Source organism: Carassius gibelio, chromosome A1 (assembly GCF_023724105.1).
Source record: "Carassius gibelio isolate Cgi1373 ecotype wild population from Czech Republic chromosome A1, carGib1.2-hapl.c, whole genome shotgun sequence".
Classification (NCBI taxonomy): Eukaryota; Metazoa; Chordata; class Actinopteri; order Cypriniformes; family Cyprinidae; genus Carassius; species Carassius gibelio.
In genome coordinates, this window is record NC_068371.1 from 28,159,964 (window position 1) to 28,177,629 (window position 17,666).

The 17,666-nt window shown below is 36.9% G+C and overlaps 1 protein-coding gene across 5 annotated transcripts; it reads right to left on the minus strand.

The window, feature by feature from the left end:
• Positions 1–2,957: 2,957 nt before the first annotated feature.
• On the minus strand, positions 2,958–16,395 carry LOC128017407 (atrial natriuretic peptide receptor 1). 5 transcript variants are annotated; one of them, XM_052602807.1, is made up of 27 exons: positions 15,962–16,386; positions 15,553–15,747; positions 15,339–15,460; positions 14,925–15,014; positions 14,669–14,814; positions 14,174–14,295; positions 13,927–14,073; positions 13,684–13,838; positions 13,346–13,481; positions 13,072–13,163; positions 12,816–12,945; positions 11,192–11,270; positions 10,765–10,864; positions 10,398–10,490; positions 10,167–10,244; positions 9,970–10,074; positions 9,305–9,376; positions 9,062–9,224; positions 8,716–8,868; positions 8,429–8,603; positions 7,062–7,205; positions 5,483–5,606; positions 4,801–4,869; positions 4,537–4,711; positions 3,742–3,840; positions 3,461–3,552; positions 2,958–3,045 (listed from the first exon to the last, which is right to left on the minus strand). In XM_052602807.1, the coding sequence occupies exons 1-27, from the start codon at positions 15,966–15,968 to the stop codon at positions 2,998–3,000; spliced, it is 3,111 nt and encodes a 1,036-aa protein (XP_052458767.1). In that variant the 5' UTR covers positions 15,969–16,386; the 3' UTR covers positions 2,958–2,997. The 5 variants fall into 5 exon arrangements, 4 of the variants coding, with proteins under 4 accessions (XP_052458767.1, XP_052458757.1, XP_052458748.1 ...); XM_052602797.1 differs by lacking the exon at positions 2,958–3,045 and having other exon boundaries at positions 3,059–3,552; positions 15,553–15,744; positions 15,962–16,388; XM_052602788.1 differs by lacking the exon at positions 2,958–3,045 and having other exon boundaries at positions 3,059–3,552; positions 15,962–16,387.
• Between the last annotated feature and the right edge of the window lie 1,271 nt (positions 16,396–17,666).

The window sequence follows — 17,666 nt, forward strand, 5'->3', positions numbered from 1 at the left end:
GAGAGCTTTCTGTCCCTCCATTGAAACTGTGTGTACGGTCTACTGTCCATGTCCAGAAAGGTAAGAGAAACATCATCAAAGTAGTCCATGTGACATCAGAGGGTCAGTTAGAATTTTTTGAAGCATTAAAAATACATTTTGGTCCAAAAATAGCAAAAACTACGACTTTATTCAGCATTGTCTTCTCTTCCGTGTCTGTTGTGAGCGTGTTCAAAATACTAGAGTTTAGTGATAACCGTTTCTGTCAAACGCGTCCGATTCGAGAACCGAGGAGCTGATGATACTGCGCATGTGTGATTCAGTGTGAAGCAGACTGACACACAGAGCATCTGAACCGAACTGATTCTATTGGTGATTGATTCTGAACTGATAATCGAACTGTCCAATAGAACCGGTTTGAGGAAAATAACCTAATTTCCCATAACTACTGGTGATCCGAAAACCGATGCAAACGGTTCTTGACTCGTGAACGAGTCAATCTTTTGTTCATTATCTGGCTCGGCCTCGGTGTTCATCTTCAGTTCTCTCTTCACAGCAGTTCAGTCAGTGTACTGTGTGTGTCCATGAATTACTCCTGGATATTGATTTGTTTGAACTCAGAGGAAGTGTCAGCCATGTTAAAAAAGTTAACAGTCATTTGTGGATTAATGCTTATTGGAGACACGAACTGTTTCAAATGATTCAGTTCGATTTGGTGAACTGGTTTAAGAAGAACCGGTCACATCAAGTGAACAGGATATCACTAAAGTGCAGTGAACTCGCACACAACAGACACGGAAGAGAAGACAATACTGAATAAAGTTGTCGTTTTTGCTATTTTTGTACCAAAATGTATTTTCGATGCTTCAAAAAATTCTAACTGACAGATTATTTAAAATAAACACAGTTATTTAATCAATCAAAGAGGGATTATAATCATTTCGGGCATTTCAAAATTATTTATATTATTACTCTTTATATACTTTGTATCTTGGAGCCACAGTGCTTTTTTTTTTTTTTTACATTAACAATAACATCAACAGTCTTTGTCTTTTACTGGCTGAAGAAAGCAGGATATCCTTCAATCTGTTCCAGGATGTTTGGGTTAAAACTCTCCTGTTCTGTTGCATCTATGTAACGAGAACAATGATCTGCATCAAGTATTTAAAACCACTCATGGCAGCGGCTTATCAGGTCATCACAAAAGAAAACAGCCCACAATTGTGGAGTGGTCAGCAGGGAGTCACTGACAGACTCCGGAGATTGATCGGACATTACAGAGCCGGTCACGGGTCAGCAAGGTAAGCCCAGGCCCATCCAGGCACATCTCCTAAAGACCTTTCTCGCCCAACACGCTTATACAAAAATAGCTAACCCCGCCCATAATTACTCATCCAGCCAATGACTGTCCATAGCATGCCAGTACCAACCAGGCAAAAAGCCAAAGCAAATATACTGCGCAAACTGTTTCTACTCTAAACATGACCTGTATGCAACTTATAACAACACAGGGCACAACAGGGTGATCATAAGAAGGAAGTAACCCCATCAGCACTTTCAATGCGTGAAACAAATCACTCATTTGGGGTCTTGGCTCATTGTAAGAAAGCGCCTCTCAGAGGACACTGATCCGGCTTCCGTGACAAGAATCTTAACCGGAGAGAAATTGCTAAAGTGGTCTTGGATGAATGCCGTTGCTACATAAGGGATACATTACATACTATATTACAGGAAGCAGGCAGCAACCTACGGAAGAAATGAATTACAAGACAAACATGATTATCTCTGAATCCTGCACAGGAGCTCGCAGCACCTTTAAGAGATATAAAATGGGATAAAGGGATTTGAATTTGGTTAAGTATTCATGAGTGATTAGTCAAAATACCTGGCATATATTTTTAATTTTCGTTTTTATGTTCGAGCTTATATATCTCCATATTCATAACAGTCTGAGTAATTCTGACTCTTGAACAGCAACATTTTCAAGTGTCAGCTTTGCAAATATACTGTATGTTGGTTATGTATCTAGTGAGAAAGACTCATGGGCAGGGTATGTCATTTATGTCCCCATGCCAAAATGTGGGTGCTTAAGAAAGGGTTAAATGCATGTCACTGCAGGGTTAAAGATTATCTTGAAGGAGCAAATTCTAGCAACGGAGGATAAGTTTCCCATTAACTTCCCAATACTAAGGAAAACATTTCTTTTTGTATTTCCCCCCAACAAATTGAACGGCAATTCTATACAGCAATGTCTTTTCAGTGTCTGAAAATTGTGTGTCTATGACCCCTTGTGACAAGGGGGCAAAGGTTCCCAGAAAGGAGTAATGCCGATGTGGACAGTCCTTTTCAATGACTGCAATACCTTTAAGACTGAATCTAAAGTTTTCAGAGGTTTGCTGTCAATAATACGGTACAAAAAGTAATGCAAGACAGAGATGACTGGATAAAAGCCAGAAGCGGGAATGAATCAGCAAGGGTCAACTGTGGAATGGGAGTGCTATTAATGTAATGACCTGCTCTCAGCAGTGTCCATATAGGTGACAGGTTACAAAATACAGTCCCAACAAATACATTGTGTGGTATAATTTATTTATTAGCATGTTTTACATGGAATAGGTGTTCAAATGCAAATAAGCACTGATAAATATTTGAATAACTGAAAATGGAAATATCAGATCTTTGGCTATTTTTTTTTATTTTTATTTTTTTTTATTCTGCAAGGATCCATTCAGTTTGGTCAAAAGTAACAGTAAAGATGTGTTTTTGACATTCAATTCATCAAAGAATCCTGAAAAGAGAAAAAGTGATATAATATATATAATATATGATATAACATACAAAAATATAAACAATCTTACCAACCCCAAACTTTTGTACTTATAAACTTTCTTATTGAAAATAGAGCAGAAACGCAGAATAAAGTATACATATAGTGAACATATAGTTTTTTTTGTTTGTTTTTTTGTTTTTTTAAGTAAAAAAAAAACAAAAACAAAAAAAAACATCTGAACATCTGGTTTAGTAGTCCTCTCCCAGAAGCCAGTATGTCCTCACCCAGCCCTTTCCCTGAAATGGAAAAGAACAGAGGTGAGAGCAGTTACCGAAGCAATGAAAACTTGTTTAGTAGGCTATTGAGTAGGCTATTGAGCTCTATTTATAGGTCCTTACCAGCTGTAACTCGTTACTGAAGAAATATTTCCACTCTTTCTGAAATTATGTTGCCATGTATACACAACTTTTCAGATATCAATTTTTACAGCCGTGATTGTAGTTAAGATGTCATAGTACTACACTATGGTTTTTGTAACACAATAGGTGTGTCACTGTTAGTGCTAATAATTTCAAAGCACCATTCCTACAATAAATATGTGTGAAAAAAATCAGTTGAGCGAATCGGATTGTTGTGATGTGATAAGGCGGGAGAGATGAAAACGATATGATGCTTTCTGAGGTGAATGTCAAAGTGGCAGAAACTCTGCACCTTTATGTGGATGTCACCTCGCAGTTCACAGCGGAACGTCCTGAAAGTGTCAAGGAGAGACTTGGTGGAACTGCTCACATGGATTCTCAGAGCTGGAGAGGGAAAAAGTAAGGAAATGTGATGTCTGTCTATGCTTTTACATAATTAAAGTCCAGTCAAAAAAAAAAAAAAAAGGTGCTGAGGTCATGGCAGTACGATCAATCACATGGGTTTCATTTAAAATGCTTCTCGCACATTTCATCCTAATCTGTTGTCAGCACATCCTTCATGAATGATCTTACGTAATCCGTATGCCTCCATCCTGGAGGCAGTGTTCACAGTGTCTCCAAATAAACAGTAGCGTGGCATTTTCAGACCCACAACCCCCGCGACACAAGGGCCTGTAACAAGCAATATGATTTTTTTTAATAACTTCTATTTTTTCACAACCTAGTAGTTTTAACAAACACGTTTCAAATAAAGTTTCTTCTGTTCCTTTAATGCAATAGTACTCAGCCTATGTTTTGTGTGCCTAAAGCAATTCTTTAATGGTGACATTATGTAATATAATGTATAATGATGTATTTTATTTGAATTTTTCTTATATGTGTCATAAAGCAAGCTGGCAAGTTGGAATTACTGCACGAATGCCTGAGTAGTGTAAACACTCCTCTGATGCATAAATTGACCAAATCAGAGTGAATATACAAATGCGTCATTGGTTTTCTATTGAAAACACATCTGAAAAAGGCAAGAAATAGAAGAAATGTACTGTATAAAACTTTTGTATAAATAACCAGTCATAATGAAATATATTCATGAGAAGTAGTTCCTTAAAACTTTAAATAATGCATGATTTTGTGCATATATTTATATACATGGAGAGGATGATTTATTTTATTTTAATTCTGTATTCTATTTTGAAATATTTTGAAATGCAATTTATTTTTGTGACGGCAAATACATTTTTTTTTGTGTGTGGAATCCATGATACATTTTCTTTGGTGAACATGTTATTTTACATTACATTATTATTATTTACATTGCAGGCCAGTATGAATAGCAAAGCCAAAGAGCTTTCACCATCCAGTCGTTACCTGAATGAACTCCAATGCGAACCCTCAGCTGCTGCTCTTGTATATGTGGACTGTAGAAGCTCCTCATGCCCTGCACTATAGCTAATGACATTCTTGCTATTTCTTTCACATGGTCGTCTCCATTTCTTGTAGGCAGGCCCGACACTACCATGTAGGCATCGCCAATGGTTTCTACCTGGATACAGCAAAGGACACATGAAGCAACCTATATCCTACAATAGATGAAATCGTTCTGCAAGGCAGTGAAGCATTCAAATGATGTACCTTATAAACATTGTGGTGGTCAATGATATTGTCAAAGTATGTGTACAGGTCATTCAGCACGTTCACTACCTACAGCAAAGAAAGCAAGTGCAGTCAGTTTATAGCAGTCAGCTTATGGATCAAGATACAGAGATCAAAGTTTCTGTAACGTGACAATAGTTTTCCATTGGGGTTCAGCTGTGGGCTTCAGCATGGTCCAAAAATAACCTCATGTGAATGTATTATTTCCACGTTAAGGATCAAGCAGGCTACCGAGCAAGCAGCTATGCTAACAGAAGCCTGCTACTCATGACAGAGTTAAGTTTTCAGCACTTGTGCCATGTCACCTAATAATGTCAAGAGCTCTTATGGGACATATGAAACCCATTCCAGAGCTTACTATGTGTGTATTTGATCTTAGAACAGACCCCTGCACAAACAAACACATAGACACATGCATTATTTAACAAGTGCAGGGTATATTTCAAAATCTTAGACAATAGAAGACAGAAGCTCCTCAAGCCTCCCCAAATAGCCCTGGACATATGTATTTTTCAAAATATGATCGAAATCTGTACAAATGACACCACAAAGGACCTACATTTTTAAAAACCTCTGTGAAGTGTTTTTGCCAGCAAGGCCTACACAGAAAGAGGGCAGAAACTCTCTAAGATGCTGTTTGAGTCTCTGCGTCTTTCATCACCTGCATTGGCGTGAGGGATGCTGACATGGCTGTGAAGCCTTCAATGTCACTGAAATAGATGGTGACGCAGTCGAAGGTCTCTGCTCTCACTGTCTTCCCCGCTATGAGCTGAGCAGCCACACATCTAAAAATACGAGAAAAAAGACCGGTTTCAAGTGGGGGGCTTGGTGATGATCACTGGTCTCCTCACGTAGGCTTGTGAGGCCAGGTGCTAGCAAGTTTTTAGTAACTGAAGTGTTGTGGATGAATTCACTGAACAGTTGTGCCACTTTTGCCTGCAGTATATCAACGAGAACACCTACGTCATTCACTATGCATACTGTACATCATTAACCTCATGTCGTTCCAAATCTTGCATTCGTCTTCGAAACACAAAAGTTTTTAATTAAATCTGAGAGATTTCCATCCCTCTTGAAATATGATAAACAGAAGCTCAACCATGTGTGGCATGCAAGAACAAACCTCTTTGGTTCTTGTGTGTCTAGCAAGCATGTTGGAGCTTGCATTTAGCATATTGATTTGCTCTGTCTGCACTGATCAATGTTTAAAAGTGAATAAAAGCTGGAATTAAATCTGTTCATCATAAAAAGCGATTGTGCATCTTCAGAAGAATTAAACAGCTCGATTTATATGGATTACGTTTGCTATGTCTTTGTGAACTTTTTGAATAGTCGTATTTTGGGGTGAATAAACTGTCAGTGGAGGGTCCAGAAATCTCTCAGATTTCATTCAAAATATCAGATTTCTGTTTCGAAGACGAACAAAAGTCATATAGATTTAGATCAACATGAGGGTGAATAATTGATGACAAAATTTTCATTTTAGGGTCAACTAATTTTTTGGGGTAAAATATATCCAGTCTCACAGAGTTGTACATTTTAAATTTGCAATCAGTACAAAACATTTGAACATGTTAAACATTAAGGCTAAGAAACAACAAAGTGACATTAAAAAAGCAGAAACAGAAGCTCACTATAGTAAAAAAAAAAAAAAAAAAAAAAAAATGACTAAAGACTAAAAGCCAACAGCCTAGCACATAGTCTCTGTGCCTGCATGAGAAGTGTACCATACCAGCAGGTGGCAGAAGTCTGTATTCATCATACAAAAAGACAAACTGGAAGAGCCAAAAGAGCATTCTGTGTGTGCCCTCAAAGTTCAAAGTTTCAAAGTTGAACAGCCGTCAGTGTCGGCTCTATCACCGAGAAACTCCGTTGTTGATTCAACATGCTGCCAAAAAGCTACCAAGGCTGGTCCAACAAGGAGAGCGTACTTCAAAAACTAGGCCAACAGATGTTCAAAGACAGCCTGACTCTGGTCGATGGCTGACCTTCGGCTTGGTGTGTCACAGTCTATTTGCATATTTACTTTGTAAATCAAAGAAAAGAATGGAAAAAGGAAGAAGAGTTTAAAAGGAAGAAATTAGTTCTAGGTAGCTTTGGATCAGCATTATATATATATATATATATATATATATATATATATATATATATATATATATATATATATATATATATATATATATATATATATATATATATATATATATATATATATATATATATAAAATCTGGAGCATTACCGTGGCAACATCTGCGTGAGCAGTCCCTCTGCTCGCTTCTTCTCTTCCTGGAGTTCAGCAGTACGTTGACTGACTATCTCCTCCAGATTACACGCATACTGCTCCATACGGGACAGCAGGTTATCCAGAATGTTCTCAGACCCCCTGGGCACACACTCAAATGCTGAGCAAAAGTCATTTAATATTATTAACATTAACTAGCTTTAGTACTATCGCATTAAAGAAGCAGTAATTCTTTATTGCCCGTTTTGGTGCAAAAGAAACATTTATCAGCGCACTGCACTCACAACACTATCGTTATTTATTTTTTTATTCTCTCTCTCTCTGTTCATCCTCCGAGGCCAGTATAACGGTTTAGCGTGATATGTTGTGACAGTGTTGTTCTCATGGGACATTGTGATCGCTGGGTTGTGTGTCACTGGTCCCCGGGGTAGCCGTATCCTGTTTGTTTGTCTACTTGATTAAGCACTGTCATTTCTTAGTGTAATTAATGATCCTCTGTGTCCCTGCTTGTTCTTTATTATCTCAAAAGTGTTCATTAGTCAAACTACCCTCATTTAGAGTTGAAACAAGCACAAAGAAGGAAGAATGTGGTGAAGATTGGATCAGCAGAAAGACTAATAAAAGTGTAGTCCGCGGAGAGCCATAAAAGTCAGAGAGGCTGTGGTTCTCTTCGTTTAGGTCTGGTAAGTGCCAACTGCTAACACGTCACTGTTTTATAATGTACTGTATATGGGTGAATGTAAAAATATGAATTATGTTTATTAGCCGATTGAGATATATAAATGTGTAGATAAGTATTGCACAAATAGAAATAATGTTATAGCCTATTGAATTTGCTTTCATTTGTATATTTTCAGTTTTTCTTTTAATTCTAATTTTTCATCTAATTATAGGCTATCTTTAATTAATTCAGCTTTATTTTAATCAATGGAAATCATATTAAATAGTTCTAGTAAATAATAAAGACACTGATAGCCATAGATAAATACACAAACATACAAACAGAAGTTTAAAGATTAGTGATATCCAATTTGTTAATGAAGCTGGTTCTTGATTCAATCAAACCTAGTTTCAAAACATTTGTAAACCAATCAGCTGCACACTGTAAAAGCTGATTGTTTCCTGCTCTGAACTAAATGTAGTAGGTTGACTCAGTCATACTAAATAATAGTTTTTTTTTCCCTTGGGAAAAACAGCCACATGTCAGCCCTTAGGAGGTGCCCTATTCCATCTAAAATTAATCTTCTCTTAGGATAATGATTAAGTTTGTGACTATATATTTTTTCAGTAGTAGTAATTACTTTAAGGGTAAAATAATTATTAATAACAATAACACTGGCTCTACATCTTGCTTCATTACTGACCCATTAGGACACAGTTTCTTGATGGCAGTCCTAAGAGAAGAAAAGTCTGGTCTCTCTGCAGGTTTTTCTCTCCAGCAGCTGACCATGATTCCCTCCAGTTCCTCTACACCCTCTGCTGGATCTATGTGAGGCCTCAGTGGGCTACAGCCCCCTGCCCTGACCCTCTCCACAATCTCTAAAAAACAGACAGGGAGAAAGTCGCCAACAGTCCCACACAGTTGTCCATCTGAAATGGTTTACTTGAAGAGTGACTTTATAGCGAGATGGAGTGGAGTGTATTACCGTACCTCTAGCACTGAAGTGACAGTTGGGGATGTAGAAAGGCCCTCTACGATATACTACCTCTTGAGCGATAATGGCAAAACTGTAGATGTCCCCTTTTTGTGTACCATTAGCTGGAATGGACTGCCTCAGTAGCTCTGGTGCCTTCCACAGCAGAGCTTAAAATGAAAACACATATTTAAAAAAAAAAAAACACAGAACTGACCAAATCAAGCTAAAACGGTCCTCATCTTGCATTTATATGTGCAACACATTTATGTATTGAACTCTAAACGAATTCTTTAAAAATATATTTTTTTCCTTCCAAACAAAAATGCATTTGTTCTTGAAAGTTCCACATTTTCAGCTTACCGGTCCAGGGGTCAAATCCGGGACTCTTCTCTGAGTCTGAAATCCTGAGCATATTAAGTCCAAAATCAGTGACCTTCAGGACAAAGCGGCTGTCCACCACACAGTTGGCTGATGAGAGGTGACCGTGGAAATGCAGGGGGCTATGGTGCAAATAGTCCATGCCCTACATGAGAGTCAAAATTGATCCATCACTGTTTTATATTCTACTGTCAGCGGAAACGGTTTAGACTATATAAAATTAACCTTAACGATGTCTAGCATGAGGGAAAATTTGAAACTCCAGTCCAGCTTGATAGACTCATTCTTCAATATGTCCTTAGGGAGAAAACCTTTCGTTACAATGGTCATTCTTAAAATAATAACATATATAATGTATTCATTCATTCATTCATTCATATACAATCACATGAAAGAGCATACAGTAGCACTTATTCAGGTCATGTTGTTCCAAATCTGTAGAACTAGAATATTGTATATATATTTGCATAGTTCTTTTCATCTTTCCAGAAAAAAAAAATTACATTTACATTTTTTTGTGTGTTAAATATTGAGAGAATTACATTTATTTATTTATTTATTTTTTAAATGATTTTTTTTTTTTTTTCTAAGAAAATAATTTGATTGTTGGTGTACTAAAAATGAATAAGGAAAAACCATAAATATTATTGTTTATCAATAAATCTGTTTAGTCTCAATATTACTTTGTAGGTAAACCAAGAAATGCTATTCTACCACCATTTTTAAATACATGTTGCAATAAAGTTCTTGCATAAGGATTGTCCCAATAGTTACATTTATTTTATTCATAAATCCAAAACTTTCTTTATTAAACACCCATAAGAAAATCCTAAAGAAATACAAATGCTAATTAACTGATAGAAAAGAATCATTTATCTGTGTAATAGCACCTGTAGGCTTCCTTTAGGGCAGTACTCTGTAAGAATGAAGGGCTGAGGGGTATCCAGGGCCGCTCCAATAAATTTACAAAGGTTATAGTGGGTCAAATCTCTGCACTAAAGACACAGAGGCATATTAACTGCAGTACATGAGTAAATGCAAAATTTGTATAAAAAATGAAATGCATTTTTAATGTTTTAATGTTCACCTGTTTGAGTTCCGCCAGGAGCTCGCTGCTCAGATGAGGGTTCTTTAAATTCAGAAAGCAAACAGAACAAATTGTTCCCTGTAGGAGAGAGAACATTTATTTAATCAACTGAACTATTGTTTTATTGGGCAACTATATGGTGCCAAATGTTTGTTAGCATAAACTGCCTTCTCCATAATTTTGCTATGTAGTGACGTAAATGTATAAACGCTCAGATCCCAAATACTTCACTTTGTAGACTGCGGTTCTGTGTGCTGATGGCTCGCCTTGCATGCTGCAAATTATAGACTCCAAAGAAGCCTGGATGGGTTTGGATCTGTGAGACTGAACCACAAAGAATCTAGATGTAATAGATTAATTTGTGTAGTAATTCCATCCAAACAAACAAAAAAATAAAACGGCAATGATTAGGGTTTAGAAGGGGGTATCTCTTTAGATGACAGTGTCTATTGCATTGTTAACTATATGCAATACTATTTCTGGCTCACAATTGCTATTAGTACTTATGTTCACATACTTCTTGCATAACAAAATAAAGTAAACTCTGGGCCAGAAGAGATACTTAATCAACTTATAATGCATTAAATCCTCTCAAAACCTTTGCTGTCACAGTTGAGGAGTGATGCTCCATCATTATGACATCCTCGGCGTTGACTGTCCACAGCATCTTGGAAGCTTCTTCCTGGATTTTGAACTTCCTGGTGATAAATATTACTTTAATTTGAAGACTATAATCTAAGTACATATTTCTACAAAGAAAAACTGAAGAACAGCAGCGGGGTTGACTGAATTAGGGTTGCATTTTTGGGCATCTGCTCTAACGTTTTAGCTTGAGCATTTAGTCTGGCATTCATGAACTATATAATCAAAAGATTATGTCAACATAAATGCAGTATAACATGCAAATCTTACATCCAGAATAAAGTAAAATGGTGTAACAGCATTTCTGCACTTGATTCCGCAATTGTGAATCTGCAATTTTTATTATTTAAAAAGCAGCTGAAAATACACACTTTATCTATTACCTGTATAAAGCACAGATTGCAAGGGTCCCAGCACCCACCAAGCCAACGATAATCCCTAAAGCAATCAAGAATTTTCTCTCTGAAAATAAAACACATACATTTGTAATCTGCAAGTCTTCTGGGTGATTAGCACTCGCTTGATGTCAAATTGCAACTATGTCCACTTATAGAAGTATGACACAACAAGACTGGAAGCTACCAGGGGTAATTCTGTAGGAATGCAATATGAAACATCATGTATTGTCACATCCAATCACCTTGATATACGTAAGTATTATATCTAGTTGCATAAGTCTGTCCAGACTTTATTGCTTTGACCTGTTACCTTGGGGAAGATTCACTCAGCGAATAGCCGTTTAGGCTGGTCTGCCTTAGTGGTCCAACAGCGCTCATTAATGTTAAATGATCAAGATGGCAAATCAAATTAAATAAAACGGGTCTTACTATCACAACACAAAGTGAGTTCGTGGAAAGATGTAAGTAGTACTGTATTAGAAAACTGTTTTACGATAGAAATGTTCAGTGACTGATAGTAATAGACTAGAGATGCAAACTACTTTAAGTTTTTATGAAATTTCACAGTTCTGAATTGAAAATATGCAATCATGATTCATGTAAATCATAAATGAATGTTACAAGAGATGTTTGCGCTTTCGACTATTAGTCATATGAATAAGAGTGAATGTGCACATTTTAAAGTAAAATATTATTTTCAAATAGTGTAAATTGATGACTACTTTATATTAATACAAACCTAGAACTTATTTTAGCATTCTTATTTACTTGTTTAATTGCTTTATTATTATTATTATTATTATTATTATTATTATGCAGTTGATTTTACAGTTCTTATGAGCATGTGCATGACCTGATTCGTGCGCAAGCATGTCATCCCACCACACACACACAATTTGGATCTTGCAGGCATTGGTTCGTTATTTAAGTTTTTTTCTTTTCTTTCTTATTTTTTAATCAAATATATGGTATGGAACATTGCCAAAAAGATGAAAATGAAGGGATAAAAAGACAATCAGTGTGAATGCACTAAGTTGGGCATCTGGTGCCCCCTACTGGAACTAAAGTGACTGCACTGTAGCCTCTGACTGGCCTCTTGAAGGATTTGATAAACTAGAACAAGATGAACATGTTCCAGGCTTCTATTCATGTTGCTGCATTTTATTAGCACACCTTCATAATGAATGAATGCTCGACCAACTGTGAAATGCATTCAACTTAGAAGCCATGAAAGTCCAAATACCAACCCAGACTCACTGGAAAAATGAGCCTCTACCTACATCTCTGCAAAACTCCAGTAACGTGCTTTTGCTTTTGTTACCACTATCAGTTAGGTTTAGGATATGGTTTAATGCAGGTGGTATGTTCTTTTCAAACATGACAGAGCATTATCCTTTTAGTGCCACTCACATTTCTTTTCAGAACTGCTATACATACAACCACCAACATAAACGTTGCCAGATTCATGTTCGTCTGGATAACAAAAAGAACACGTTTTTAGCGCCATTGACTGGACTTTTTCACGAAATGTGCAAGAAGTTAAATAATATAATTTTGCATAACTGTTGCAACAGTCATGTTCTCCCAGTGAGCCCCAGTTGACTGATACCTAGATTGATGCAGAGTTTTCCATGAAAGCCACAATCTGGAGAGTCTTTGGGAGGAGTTGTCCGTCCTCCAGGCCACTTGATGTGAAGCCCCTGTACGGCCTTATAAGTCCCAAAATAGTTCGCGATGACCTGTGTGGAGAACCCTATGACTCATTTGACAAATGAAATTCACAATAGCACAGCAGTTTTCAGACATCTTGAATTTGTTGTGCCTACAGTAGTTTAAGATTATTTAAGCTTATGACAGTAGCTCACCTGAAACTGGTTATTACTACCTTGGATTTGTTTCATCATGTAATTTAACTCTCGATCTCCACTTGCATCAATAGTTACATCTCCTTGGATACCTGTTTAACAAAAAGTCACAAAGCATCTAACCAGAAAACACACCAAAACCAGAAATATGTTCCTTTTAACTTGTATTATACTAAATAATACCAACTCAGCATTGCATATGCGCATGTAATCTTAACTCCATAAAGGCTTGAATTATTGTGGAATCACTGGATATATTTTAAGCTTTACAAACCTGTAATGGTCCTGTTCCACATCCGTCTAGTGATGGCTAAACCATCATATGGGTTTCCATTTTCGGCCAAAGTTTCGTTTAATGCCTGGGCATACAGCCAGACACTATCATGAGCTATGGCTGCTAGGACTGACACCTGTGGAATTAAAACAATTCAGCTCATAATGAAGTAACCTAAAGGTTGTGCTAAAGGGTCATATATCACTTGCATAGTGATAATTAAAAGCAAACTATATTTCACATCAGGCTTTTCATCCATTCAACCACATGCCCTCACACCAAAGCTCAGTCATTGAAAATAGACTCTACCTTTGCTGATGTGCATAATAAAACCAAACCTTTTCGTCAGAAGCATATGTATAGCCAAAGTCTATTTTGGATCTTCTGATGACATTCTCTGAGAAGGCCTGATACAGTTTATGACTGGGTTTATACAAAGACAGGAAAAACAGAGCCTGATAAGCTTGCCTGGCCACCGAGTCATATTCATCACCTGAGAAAGAAGAAAACCTTGCACTATAAAAAGAATTTGCATCAGGTTCAGTAATGTCTCATTTTATGAATTTGTGGTTATAGCACACCTTGTTTCCATTCAAAACTGCCAAATAACACCTTTTGCTTATATGGCTCGAAACAAAAGAAAACAAAATCTCCGTTGGTGAGGCCTTTCTTGTGAGCTTCAATTAGCAAACTGCGGACCACCTTGCCATCTGCTGAGATCACAATGACTGTACAGGGTAAAGGACACAAACAATACTTTCATTGTTTAGTTCCTCACAGCTTTTGTGACAACAAATTCTCATCAGAGGGAATTTTGTTTTTTCTTACTGCGCGAGACTTGTGCCACCTCAGTTAAGACCCAGGACCAGGTCGACAAGGACCCTTGGGAGAGAGGGCCAGGGATCTCTTGGTACTTGGCCACTGTAATGTTATTGTGCTCTGCTTGATACCTTTTGAGAAAAATATGTTTAAGTACAAATATTAAAAAAATCTAAGATTAAATTCTTGACTTCAAAATAGTACAAAATCTACTATACTTACTAAATTACTCTCAAAAGTGAGCTATCACAGAGGAAATTCTGGGAATGCCAATTTACTTTTTAGTTAGTTTTAGTTTTTTTTGTTTTTTTTTACTTGTAAACTGTACAGTTCCTTGTCTAATTAGTAGAATATTTTTTACTGTAAAATTCAAAATCACTTTTACCATTATTATTCTTTTTATTATTACTTTCATTTTATTTTTTATGTTTTCAATATAAATGCAGTTAATAATGTAAATGTACATAGATTTTCCATCTCTCAGTTTCAAGGTACATTACATACCTGATCCCCTCAACAGGAATAGCCCAGGATGGTTTATTTTCATAGATAATGCTGATGCGCTGCCAGCCAAACCACTTGCAGATTTCCACAAAGAAGGACCCTAGTTTAGTGAAAGGTCCAAAAACTCTTGTTAAGGTCGGATAGGCCTGAATTTATAGGGGTCGGGAGAGATAGAGAGAAAACATTTAGCAACTGAAAAGCAAAGTGCATTTTCAGATATCACAATGTTAATGGTAATACACACGTTACAACCAACCTTCTTATCTAGAAATTGTTGATCTGCACATATAGGACTGATGACAGCAATGTTCCAATACGCTGCTAGTTTAGCAGTCACTGCGCAGACCTTCAATAAGAATTAACAACAGATAATTTCCTACTCAACGGACTTCATCTTGTAATGATGATATCTTGTGACAAATGAGATTATACCCACTTTTGTAATTACTTTTTGATAGCCCTTCATGCATTAAAAGTCCATTTTAAGCTTTAATTGCAACTGTGCTTACAGAAGACAGATACATTAATTTGAAAGTCTATTGTCTGAGTAATTATATAATGAGTGAGCGATTGTTATTTTGACACGTTCCATTTAAACTAGCTGTATATTTATTATCTATTTCCTTTGACCTTCGATTGTCTTGGAAATGAAGCTAATATAACCACATACATTCGAGCAAGATGGGCCAATGAAAGCGCTGTATTTGTGTTTATGGTAAAGTGCCGCAATTTTCCCCGGGCCGCGTAGATCATTGCATTCATCATCCACATAATGGTAATCCAGTTGATGACCTGACATGAATAATTCAACAACATATTCAATTAAAGATGATATATAAATATCGCTCATCTCCTTTTCTACTTCGTACAAATAGCTCACTGACCTCGCAGAAGGTCCGGACTGCGGTTTACAGAACTGATTGCAATAAGAGCTCCGGCCCCAATCCGACCAGTACTGAAAGGAATGGAGGTGTTGGGCATGGAGATCAACAAGGTGAATCTTTCACCCAGACTGAGAGAAACCAGAATCATCAAAAAGAGCAGCGGGCCAGGAAGTCTCTCGAAGTGCTTCATTACTTCTAGATGACATGTAAATCCAAATTTATATTCATATTGTACAATACACACACGGATATATTTATATATATATATATATATATATATATATATATATATATATATACATTTTTGACAATAAAAGCATGCCATGTGTAGATATATACATGTTTGAATAGTTTCTAACTGTAGTGCAGTCAATATGAGCCTGTAAAGTTAATAAATGTAATTGCTTACCACTCATTCCAGAAGAACAATTCCCGCTTCAACACAGAGTTTGAGCAAAATGCGTTGAAAACAAATAAAATAGGACCTTGCATCAGAAACTACCTGTAATGAGGACGGGAAAAACATCCAGTGGCAAATTGTGACCATGTGGTTTTGCTCTGAATCCAGCAATCCACAACAGTGATCTCTCCCCAGAGTGACTGTACATCAAGGGTCTCACATTCATACTGCTCTGTATCTCAAGCTCTGGTGTTCCTCTGGCGTTTGTTTATAGCTATTCAAGCATATGAGTAAACACTGGTCTACAGATGTCTTCGGGAATTCTCATGTCCATGAGGTCTAAAAAAAAAAACACATGCCCTCTGTCTTCTGTCAATGCTTTGAGTGATACTGTAGCATTTGTTTCCGTTTACATGCACAAGGGCTCTTTTCAAAAGTACTTATGTCAAGCATAAACAAGGCATTGCTCATTTTAAATGACATGGATGTAAGGATCTCAAATAAACTGGTATTTTCCAAGATGTTTGCTGACTTTCTGTGTTTTAATGAAGTATAGAAATAATAATATAATAATAATATTTATGTATACCTTACATTAATTCAAAATCATAGTGGAAGAACCAGCCAGGTCAGGGACAAGAGGTCAAAAGGTTAGAGTTAAAATAAGAACCGTGTCAGCCCGTCTGTACCGTGGGAATTGCCTCCAGTGCATCTGTCAATTTCACAGGCCAGAAAACATTTGAAACCTTTCTCAGTATAAAAAGCTGAACATCATGAGAGATTAATTTTGCAGACATTTCCACACTAAATATGCCTGCCTATAAAAACAACTATCGGTATTGGGGTTAGGGTGTGTCACTGCACGAATACACAGGGGAATAGAAATAGTAAAGAATAAGTGAAAAGGGTTCTGTTTCAAAACTCTTTGCATCTGAAGTATGCTTCAAAAAACAGGTTTATTGAAGCAATCTGAAAGAACAATACAAAACAATGTCTCACTTTCTGTGGCTGACCACACCTCAAATCCACTTTCTGTTTAATGCACTTTTTTCCTTAATGGTATTTATGCTTAATGAACACTGAACTCCAGTGTACTGAGGTAAAGCGCATGTAGATCTTACAAAAAAAAAAAATGCTAATTTGTGTGAGCCTGTATGTATGAATGTTCTCAATTGGAGTCACAATGCGACTGAGCTCGATCCGAATTAATTTTTGATCAGATTGAAGGGGGTGGTTTATTCCTCTTCTAATACGATTGAGCATGCATGTAAACACTCGATCGGATTGAACCATGAAACTGAAAGGACAGCACATATGCAATGCATATGGATGGGGATTGGGACCGGGGCAAGGGGTCTCAGCCTGTGCAGACCCGCGTGCACCACCTTTGCCAGGAGCGTCATCGGTGCCGATTCGGGATGGTGGCATGTTGGGCGTTCGGGAGGCATCGGATCATCCGAGACTGCCATTTTTGTCAAGGATTGCAGGTGAAGGTTCACCAACCCTCACCCCAAAGGAACGTAATGCTAATCAAATCAATAGCGAAACAATATCTGGAAGTCAAACACAGGAAGTGGTCTACAAATCCAGCTGTTGTAAAAAAAGGATGTGGAATGTTTTTCAGACTGTTAACCACTCAAAAATAATATGGGATCACAAATTAAAATCAAATGGATTATTTGGTGGGCACCTCAATATATCTAAATTTGACCAA